The sequence below is a fragment of the Ahaetulla prasina genome, chromosome 6, assembly GCF_028640845.1.
Source record: "Ahaetulla prasina isolate Xishuangbanna chromosome 6, ASM2864084v1, whole genome shotgun sequence".
Lineage (NCBI taxonomy): Eukaryota > Metazoa > Chordata > Lepidosauria > Squamata > Colubridae > Ahaetulla > Ahaetulla prasina.
In genome coordinates this window covers 113,639,849-113,650,644 of record NC_080544.1, presented here as the reverse complement: position 1 = coordinate 113,650,644, position 10,796 = coordinate 113,639,849, and the positions used below count along the sequence as shown (strand labels likewise).

The 10,796-nt window shown below is 43.8% G+C and overlaps 1 protein-coding gene across 1 annotated transcript; it reads left to right on the top strand.

Annotated features, from left to right (window-relative positions):
• The first annotated feature begins 945 nt into the window (after positions 1 to 945).
• On the top strand, positions 946 to 9,365 carry TMEM207 (transmembrane protein 207). The gene is made up of 5 exons (XM_058188947.1): positions 946 to 962; positions 1,547 to 1,584; positions 3,533 to 3,577; positions 7,020 to 7,162; positions 8,970 to 9,365. The coding sequence occupies exons 2-5, from the start codon at positions 1,562 to 1,564 to the stop codon at positions 9,161 to 9,163; spliced, it is 405 nt and encodes a 134-aa protein (XP_058044930.1). The 5' UTR covers positions 946 to 962; positions 1,547 to 1,561; the 3' UTR covers positions 9,164 to 9,365.
• The last annotated feature ends 1,431 nt before the right edge of the window (positions 9,366 to 10,796 follow it).

Sequence of the window (10,796 nt, the reverse complement as noted above, 5' to 3'; positions counted from 1 at the left end):
ATAATAGAACAGAACAGAACAGAACAGAACAGAACAGAACAGAATAGAATAGAATAGAATAGAATAGAATTTTATTGGCCAAGTGTGATTGGACAGACAAGGAAATTGTCTTGGTGCAGATGCTCTCAGTGTGCATAAAAGAAAAGATACCTTCATCAAGGTACAACAAATAGGAATAAAATAGAATAGAATAGAATAGAATAGAATAGAATAGAATAGAATAGAATAGAATAGAATAGAATAGAATAGAATAGAATAGAATTAAGAATAGAAATAGAAATAGAAATAATAGAACAGAACAGAACAGAACAGAATAGAATAGAATAGAATAGAATAGAATAGAAATTTTATTGGCCAAGTGTGATTGGACACACAAGGAATTTGTCTTGGTGCATATGCTCTCAGTGTACATAAAAGAAAAGATAACCTTCATCAAGGTACAACAAATAGGAATAGAATAGAATAGAATAGAATAGAATAGAATAGAATAGAATAGAATAGAGTAGAATAGAGTAGAATAGAATAGAATAGAATTTTTTATTGGCCAAATGTGATTGGACACACAAGGAATTTGTCTTTGTGCATCTGCTCTCAGTGTACATAAAAGAAAAGATACGTTCATCAAGGTACAACAAATAGGAATAGAATAGAATAGAATAGAATAGAATAGAATAGAATAGAATAGAATAGAATAGAATAGAATAGAATAGAATAGAATAGAATAGAATAGAATTCTTTATTGGCCAAGTGTGATTGGACACACAAGGAATTTGTCTTGGTGCAGATGCTCTCGGAGTACATAAAAGAAATGATACCTTCATCAAGGTACAGCATTTACAACACAATTGATGGTCAATATATCAATATAAATCATAAGTCATAAATAGATGACTGGTGGAAAAATGGATGGATGGATGGATGGATGGACAGACAGATAAGAAGATTCTCCAAAACACCTGAGGGTAAGGCAAGAAGCAATGTGGGGGAACTAACCAAGGAGAGAAACAACCTGGAATTAAGGAGAAACTTCCTGACAGTAAGAACAATTAATCAGTGGAACTGCTTGCTACAAGAAGTTTTGGGTGCTCTATCACTGGAAGTTTTCAAGAGGAGATTGGACAACTACTTGTCTGAAATGGTATAGGGTCTCCTGCCTAAGCAGGGGTTGGACTAGAAGACCTCGAAGATTCTATTCTATTCTATTCTATTCTATTGATGGATGGACAGACAGACAGACAGAGGTAACTAGGTAGGTAGATAGATAGAGCTCGAGATAAAGAGAGAGAGAGAGAGAGAATGAAGATAGATAAATGATAGATAGATAGATCTAGAGATAAAGAGAGAGATGAGAGAGAGAGAGAGAGAGAGAATGAAGATAGATAGATGATAGATAGATAGATCTAGAGATAAAGAGAGAGATGAGAGAGAGAGAGAGAGAGGGAGAGAGAGAGGCAGAATGAATATAGAATATAGCAAGGGTCAGCTGAGAAAGGTGACCTTGCCTTCCTTCTCAACCCCATCTGACCCCCCCACCTCTGTATTTCAGCCTGCAAGACCAGCCATGGGCTGTGAATTCTCCGAAAGGTGAGCCTGCATTCCTGGCTAGCATTGCTTCTTAGCGCCCGGAGGGGGTTCAGGGGGGGAGTGGGGGGAGGAGGCTAGGGCTGCCTGGAGCTTGATCCTGCCCTTTCTGTGGGGGTGGGGGGGGTGGGGGGGGCTGAAGCTAATGTCCACCTGGCTCAGGGTCACTGACTGGTCAGAGGCTCCTTCTAGGCTTAGTGACTTAGGATCATTTTTCATACTTACAACCGTGGCAGCATCCCCTGGTCATGTGATCAAAATTCAGACGCTTGGCAACTGATCTGTACTTATGACGGTCGCAGTGTTTCCAGGATCACGTGATCCCCTTTTGCGACCTTCCCACAGCCAATGGGGAAGCCGGATTCATTCAATAAACTGCCTTACTAACTGAGCGACCTCAGTGATTCGCTTAACCACGGTTGCGAGCAAGGTCGTAAAACAGGGCAAAATTCAGTTAGCAACAGAAATTTGGCACTCAAGCGCGGTCGTAAGTCGAGGATCTCCCTGTAAAAGCATCCAAAAAGCATTAAAAAGAAGGTGAGCTGCAAAGACACGAATAAAAGGTCCGAAGGATTACAAAAAACCGGCTGGCCCCATTGATGCTGGAGGCCCGTCCATTGCCCAGCCTGCACACCAACCTGTGTCCATTCATGCAAAACCTCTTGGGTTCATTTTACAGGGAGTCCTCCACTTACAACCGCTCATTTAGTGACCGTTTGAAGTTACGACGCCACTGAAAACAGTCACCATTTTTCACACCACCTGTTCTGCCTCCTTCCCCACTTCGGACCCACGAGCTGGCCTTCAGCCAGTGGATTCAAGGCTCTTATCAGTCCTGGCAGAGAAATCGCAGCTGCCTGCCAAAGTTCAAACAAATGACTTTCAGCTCTTTTTGAAACGGTTCAGCTAAACTTTTGCTTCCTGTGCAGTGAGAGCAGTCCCAAAGCTCCTTATATATCCTGTGGAGCCCCACCCTTCCCTTTGATGACGCCGCCTCTCTAATCTTCTGAAGCGCGGGTCAAGCCAAGCTTGATTATTATTATCAGCTGGGTCTGAAGGCGTAGCCTGGGGAAGGGAGGAATCAGGGGATGACGGCCTCATTACATCCTCCGACTGGTCTGGTTCTGGCTCCTGGAATTGGTGCTCCTGAGGTAAGCCTTACCAGCCCTTCCCCCTTACTCCCGGAGTCACTTTCGGGCATGGGGCCAGGTTCGGGGGCTGGAGTCACAACACTACCTTTGCCACATCCCATAACACGGTCACGTGATCAGAATTCGAAAGCTTGGCAACTGGCATGTACTTATGACGGTTGTGGCATCCCGGGGTCACATGCTGCCCTTTTGTAACCTTCGGACCAGCCAAGTCAACGGGGAAAACTGGATTTACTTAACGACCGTGTTACACAGTTAATTATTAACCGTGTTCATTAACTGTGTTAATAGGGTTAGTTGCTGTGTAAATGGTCTAGGGTTGGAGGTTGGACTAGAAGACCTCCGAGGTCCCTCCTAGCTCTATTCTTGAACCTGAAACTAACTTTCTGTAACAACCGCAGTGGTTCACTTAACGACGGTGCAAAAAACAGGTGGTAAAATGGGAAAAAAACTTTCCTGAACCACTTGTCTTGTTTAACGATGGAAATTTGGGGCTCATTTTTGGTCGTAAGTCGAGGGCTACCTGTATTTTTCTCCAGCTGGTAGGCATTTTCACTCACAATCCCTGAGCTGCAATCAAGCAATTAAGGCAGCACAACATGAAAGTGCGACTGTGGTTTGGCTCTTGCATGACTAATGGGAAGCGCACAGGAAGGCTGTCCTGATATGTGTGTGTGTGTGTGTGTGTGTGTGTGTGTGTGAAAATCCAGCTACTTCCTGAGATGCTCACCTGCCAGGAAACAACGGGGCTGGCTGTCCTTGCAATGCAGTGACTCCATTTTTTTGTAAAAATTTTGCAGCTGTGTTGGTGGCGGTGAGCCAGGCCTCCAATCCTGGCATTTCTGGTGAGTGCCAAAACTTTCCAAAGATCAAGACGATAAGATCCATGCCGCTTTGCTTGGGGTTGATACAGAAGGGTTTTTTATTTTATTTATTTATTTATTTTATTTATTAGATTTTTATACCGCCCTTCTCCCGAAGGACTCAGGGCGGTGTACAGCCAGAATAAAAACAAAATATATACAATTTAAAACAACATTTAAAAAGAGCAAATTTTAAAGGCTGATTATTAAAATTTAGATTTAAAAATTTGAAAATATTAAGAATACCCAATTAAAATTCAACACTAATTATGCCAGTCCCGCTTTAATAAATAAATATGTTTTGAGCTCACGACGGAAGGTCCGAAGATCAGGCACTTGACGCAAGCCAGGGGGAAGTTCGTTCCAGAGCGTCACTGCCCCCACATTTATTTGTATCTCGCCCTTATTACTCTTGAAAATAATGAAAGGCGGCAAACGTATCCAATACTCCTTCCTCCTATGGGGAGGACTAGAACTCACCGTCTCCTGGTGATTGGCCCAATGTCACCCATCCAGCTGCCATGCCTGGTCCGGGTTGCAGCATCTGCGGGTGGCCGAGGGTCAAAAAAGTCAAAAAGGCAGCGGAGAGGAAAGGCCTCCTATTTAATTGGCCTCACATGGTGTGATTGACGCATGGAAAAAGAAGGCAGGGAGCCTGTCAGAGGTTATGGCTGCCATATTGCCTTTTTTGACCTATAAGGGGACTTTAACTGATGTTTAACTGATCATAGTCCGGTGTGGATGGAGTTGCAATATGAAGGAGGAAGAAGATCATGGAGAATAAATGAAAATTTGTTTAGATATGAGGATAATGTAAATCAATGTAAAAAACAAATGAAAGAATTTTTTGATCATAATTTGAATAAGGGAACTTCGATAGAAATGGTGTGGGACGCTAGTAAGGCCCTTAAAAAATATTTTTATTAAACAGTTTTTTTAAAAAGCAATTTTTTTACAGTTTTCTTCTTTACCACATTTCCGCATCAGTAATCATTTCTTACATATATCTATTTTTCTCCCTTACTTCAATTTACTATTTATACGTATGATTCTAATATTGATTTATATATATAAAAATAACAATGTACTCAATTTCTATCATACGTTCTGTGCCAATTCTGTTTCCACTTGTTTGTTGCTATGTTGGCAAAATCCCCATTCCCACCCCACTCTGGGAGCAGCCAGAGTGTTCTGTCCCCCTCGCCTCAGTCTGAGCGATGACTTAATTAGCCGGCACTATCAGCTCTGGCAGCAAACTAGTGATCGTATGCCAAGTGTCTCTGTTATCTCGCTTGATGCTGATGAGTTAACAAATAGTACTTCAGCTCTAGTCAAGCAGTTGATTTGCCTGCTACGAAGAGGCATAGCAGCCCTCGCTGCCTTTATATCCTGTGAGGTGTGGCTCCATGACTCAGCACTTCCTAGGCCTGCCCCACCCCTGCTTCTGTTGTTCCCGCCTCTCCTTCCTACGAAACCTAGGGTCCAGCCAGGCCTGATTGCCATCAGCTGGGTCTCGAGGTGTGGCCTGGGCGGGGGAAAGAGTCAGGGGACGGAGGCCTCGTTATCTCCTCCACCTGGCCTGCCTCTGGCTCCTGGAGCTGAGCCAGGGAAGCCGGTGCTCCAGAGGCAGGGGTGAAATGCTACTGGATCGGACGGGTTCGCGCGATCCGGTAGCAATGGCGGCTGCTGGTTCGGAGGACCGGTAGCAAAAATCCCTGCCCCCCCCCGCCTCTGCTGAGTCGCACCATCTGCAGAGGTTTTTTTTTTTTACTTTTAAAAGCCGGTTTTGCTTCAGCCGAAACAGGCCTTTAAAAGTAAAAAACAGCAGAACCTTACTTGTACTCTTACTTGTAGAAAACATGTTTTCTACAAGTAAAAGTAGAGATTCTAAGGCACTTACCTGATTACTGATGAAGGCATGGCTCTCTTTCTAGCCCGAAAGCAGTTTCACTTTCAGCCAGACAGAATCAATCGCTCAGCTAATCTATTTCCTCGGTGATCAACTGGCTGGCTTTGCTGACTGAGGAACTCTGGGATTTGAAGTCCACAATAAAATAAAATAAAATAAAATATTTGTGCAGCTTTCTGAGATTTGGTGTGTTTCTGTAGTGTTTCACTCTAACTACACAAACACACAAAATCTCAGAAAGCTGTATGTGGCATATTGTGTGTGTGTGTGTGTGTTTGTATGTGTTAGTTGTGTGTGTGTGTAAAGTGTGAAAGTTGGTTTTTGAGCTTTTTGTGGCTGTGTGAAGTGTGAAGTGCAGCTGCTTTTACATTGTGTGTGAGTCAGTTGTGTTGTGTTGTGTTGTGTGTGTGAAGTGTGAAAGTTGGTTTTTAAGCTTTTTGTGGCTATGTGAAGTGCAGCTGCTTTTACACTGTGTGTGAGTCAGTTGTGTTGTATTGTGTGTGTGTAAAGTGTGAAAGTTGGGTTTTGGTACCTCTTATTGTTTTTTTATACTTTGTTTATTATTTTTATTATTTATTGTTATTGGCCACGCCCACCAAGCCATCTGACCACCAAGCCACGCCCACCAATTAAGCCACGCCCACAGAACCGGTAGGGAAAATTTTTAGATTTCACCCCTGTCCCAGAGGTAAGTCCAGAACCTGTCAGAACCTGCTGGATTCCACCCCCGCATTCCTACTGTTTCTCCCATCCTACATAATATTCTTGTATTTCTTCTGGGAGTTTGTCCATCTCTGTGCACTCCAAAACTTTCCTGAACAAATTTTCTTCTGCTGGTATATTATAATTTTTCGAATTTTGTGCATATGTTATTCTGGCTCCCGTTGTATGATTATGTATTGTATGTGCATCAGTCTTAACCATGATACAGCTGCCCGATTCTTAAGACTGCTAGTTCTCAACTTCCAACCACCGGTTTAACCATTGAGAGTTGCAACGGCGGTGAAAGAAAATTGACTTATGACTTATCCTCGCATTTATGACCGTTACAACTTCCTCACGAGTCCTGTGATCGACATTTGGGTTTTTGGCAACCGGCATTTATTTACAACCGTTGCCGCATCTCGGGGGACACGTGATCGCCTTATGCCACCTTCCCAGCCAAATTCCGACACAGAGCCAATCCACTTAATGACCGCATGATTCACTTAACAACCGGAGTGATTTGCTTAACAAGCCAGGGCGCAGAAGGTTGCAGAACTGGGTGCCGTTTAACGACAGCATGATACAGTTAACAACCGTGGCAGAAAAGGTTGTAAAATCGAGTGTGGTTCACTTAACCACTGCCTTGTTTAGCGACAGAAATTCTGGCCCCGTTTGTGGTCGTATGTTGAGGACTACTGGGATTCAATCAATGGCGGGTTCAATGCATTGGGGAGCCTAGTCAGTGGGCTTTATTTGGGGGTCGGAGGACCCCAGGTATGACAGACCCTCTTCTCCCTCCTGCTCCTCCAGGTTGTGCCTGTCCCTCCTGCTTCTGCTGCTCCTGCTGGGCCTGCTGGGCTGCTGCCTCCGGTGCTGGCTGGGGCGGCCCAGGCGACCGGCGGCCCAGAACTCCCTCGTGATCTTCGCAGTGGGGGAAACTGAGTCACTTCACGGTGGGTTTCAAGTCCGGGTGCTGGAGAATCGCTTAGTCTTGGCTTAGTTGGGGTTCTGGGTGGCAGGGAAGTCCGGGGGGGGGGGGGCGGTGTATCAGAAAAGTCAGGATGGTGCCCCCCCCAATCCTGTCAGTGCAACTGGGATCCTGCCAGAGGTGGGTTTCAGCAGGTTCTGACCAGTTCTGGAGAACCAGTAGCAGAAATTTTGAGTAGTTCGGAGAACCGGTAAATACTACCTTTAACTGGCCCCACCCCCATCTATTCTCTGCCTCCCGAGTCCTAACTGATTGGGAGGAAATGGGGATTTTGCAGTAATTTCCCCCCATAGTGGGGTGGGAATGGAGATTTTACAGTACCCATCCCCTGCCACGCCCACCAAGCCATGCCACACCCAAGCCACACCCACAGAACCGGTAGTAAAAAAAATTGAAACCCACCACTGGATCCTGCGTTGCCATTGTGGCCACACAAGGACGGACGGATGGTACAGACGGATTCCGCCCTTGAGACAAAAGGGGCTGGTGGACCCTGCAGGTAGAGAGGGAGATGATAGGCAGGCAGGCAGGCAGAAATAGAAATAGAGGTGGGTGGGTGGATGGTTGGATGGATGGATAGATAGATGGATGGATAAAGATGTGGATAAGAAATGGAGGGATAGAAAGAAAGAGGTAGATTTATTTATTTATTTATTTTATTTTATTTGTCACAACATTATATATAAGCATAAGCATGAAATAACTATACGATATATAAGCATATATATAACCAGAAGTATGTAATAACTATATGAAATTGGATACAACCAAAGGGGACATTAGGACAGGAGCGGTAGGCACGTTTGTGCTCTTATGCACGCCCCTTACAGACCTCTTAGGAATGGGCTGAGGTCAATAGTAGACAGTTTTTGGTTGAAGTTTTGGGGGTTTTGGTAGTGCATTTCAGGCATTAACAACTCTGTTTCTGAAGTCATATTTTCTGCAATCAAGATAAGAAATAAATGGATAAGTAGATGGATAAAGATAGACAGACCGACAGATGGATAGAGATGAATAGATGATGGTGGATAGATAGGCAAATGGGGGGGGGAGAGAGAGAGAGAGGTGAAAGATGAGAGAGAGAGAGAGATGTGAATAAGGAATGGATGGATAGATAGAAAGAGGTAGATGGATAAGGAAGGAAGGAAGGAAGGAAGGAAGGAAGGAAGGAAGGAAGGAAGAAAGAAAGAAAGAAAGAAAGAAAGAAAGAAAGAAAGAAAGAAAGAAAGAAAGGCAAGTAGGTAGATAGATACCGTAGATAGAGATGGACAGATGGATGATAGGTAGATAGGTAAATAGGGGGAGAGAGAGAAAAAGAGAGAGAGAGAGAGAGAGAGATTCCTAACTACAGAATCCTTGACTTTCAGTGGCTCATTTCATGAACATCGAAACAGCACTGAAACGATGATTTATGACCAGTCCTCACATTTACAACCATTGTAACATCCACTGTAATATTTTGATCAGGCCACCTGATTAAAATTTGGGCCCTTGGCTTCCTTCCATGCTGTACTTACGACGGTTTCGTAATGACCTTGCCATCTGCCTCGTGACCTGCGAAACCAACGGCGGATGATAGCAGGGTTCCCTTAATGGCCGCACGATTTGCTTAACTGCTGAAGTTATCCGCTTAACAACGGTGGCCATAAAATCTGTCTCACTTAATAACCGCCTGGCTTTGCAATGGAAAAATCTAGTCTCCATTGTGGCCATAAGTCAAGGACTAGCCATAATCGCTTTGTTACTCAATGCCTCTCTTTTTGTATTTCCAGGGAATGAGGAACCCCCTTGGACGCCAGCCCAGAGACCCCCTCCCCACCTGCAGACCCCAGGGTGGAGCACTGTGGGGTCCAGTTCGAATGCCTTGGCATGGAATGGATCACTGCAGCCCCCTCCCTACGAAGAGCTCATGAAGCCAGGAAGAACCTTGGATCTGAGTTCGAGACAGGATGGCTTCCACCGGTAGGGCCCGGCTAGGAAGTCCCATTCCGGATATGGATACAAAGCAGAAAGTGGCCCTTTCTAGGCTAGGTCAAGTGGTCAGCCTTGGTTTGAGCCTTGGGGGAAAATTTATATTAAAATATATTTTATTCCTATTTCATTCTCTATCATCCCTTAAACATTAACAGAATCCATCATGGATGGAAAGGCAACGTCTCCGCTAGATAATTGTCAAGCTGAAACTAAGTCAATCAAGTAAGAGGGTAAATCTCTTACTCCAACTTCCTTAAAACCCCAACTAAATTACCTTGACCTAATCCACATATCAAAGGAGAAGGTCTGCAAATACAATTAGAGTTAATTAAATTAGGTCTCCCACTGGAACTGCATGTTCACAAGAATAATCGTCACAGGTGCCATGTACCCCTCGAGCCCACCCCAAGGACCACTCCCCCTATAAAACAGCCTCTCTGCAGCTGCCCTCACAAGCAAGTCTCTTTGATTTAGGAAATGAAATAAATCTTTCTTCACAACGTGTCTGGATTTCGTTCTGATCTGTTCTTGTGCAGCCATGAATTGGGACCCCGAATCATTCTTCTGACAGCCTCAAATGCTACCTGAATGAAAAGACTGATCCACACATGGATGCAATAAAGAAAAACCATTCAGCCAAAATTGTTAAGCAAAACTATATTAACTATCTTAACCATAACAATTTGCCTCCAGAAGTTGTGTGAATGCTCCAACGCTGGAATTTTTAAAGAACAGATTGGATAACCATTTGTCTGGAGTGGTGTAGGGTTTCCTGCCTGAGCAGAGGGTTGGACTAGAAGACCTCCAAGGTCCCTTCTGTTATTCTCTATATTATTCTATTCTATTATTCTATTCTTCCTTCTTTCCTACTCCTCTATTCTATTCTATTCTATTCTATTCTATTCTATTCTATTCTATTCTATTCTATTCTATTCTATTCTTCCTTCTTTCCTACTCCTCTATTCTATTCTATTCTATTCTATTCTATTCTATTCTATTCTATTCTATTCTTCCTTCTTTCCTACTCCTCCTCTGTTCTATGCTATGCCATGCCATGCTATGCCATGCCATGCTAGAATAGAATAGAATAGAATAGAATAGAATAGAATAGAATAGAATAGAATAGAATAGAATAGAATTTTTTATTGGCCAAGTGTGATTGGACACACAAGGAATTTGTCTTGGTGCAGATGCTCTCAGTGTACATAAAAGATATGCTATGCTATTCTATGCTATGCTATTCTATTCTATTCTATTCTATTCTATTCTATTCTATTCTAATCTATTCTAAAGTGCATGGAGATTTTTAAAGATTTTTATGTTTTTAAAGGAGGGCCCTTTGGCTTCATGTGCGCTCCGTCCTGGGCAGGTTACAGGAAGTCCTCTACTTATGACAGGTTGCTTAGTGATGGCCTGACGTTTTGAAGGCACCCCCTCCCCCAGAGCAATGGGATGGCATGTCAGGGGCTGGGCAATTGGCCTCCACCTACAGCCATTTGGAGTATCTTGCAAGTCGTTGGATCACATTTTGCAACGTCTCTGTGGGAAATTGTCATTCATGGCAAAACTGCCCCCTAGCAATTGATTCGCTTAATGACCACAGCATTCACTTAACGATCACTGCC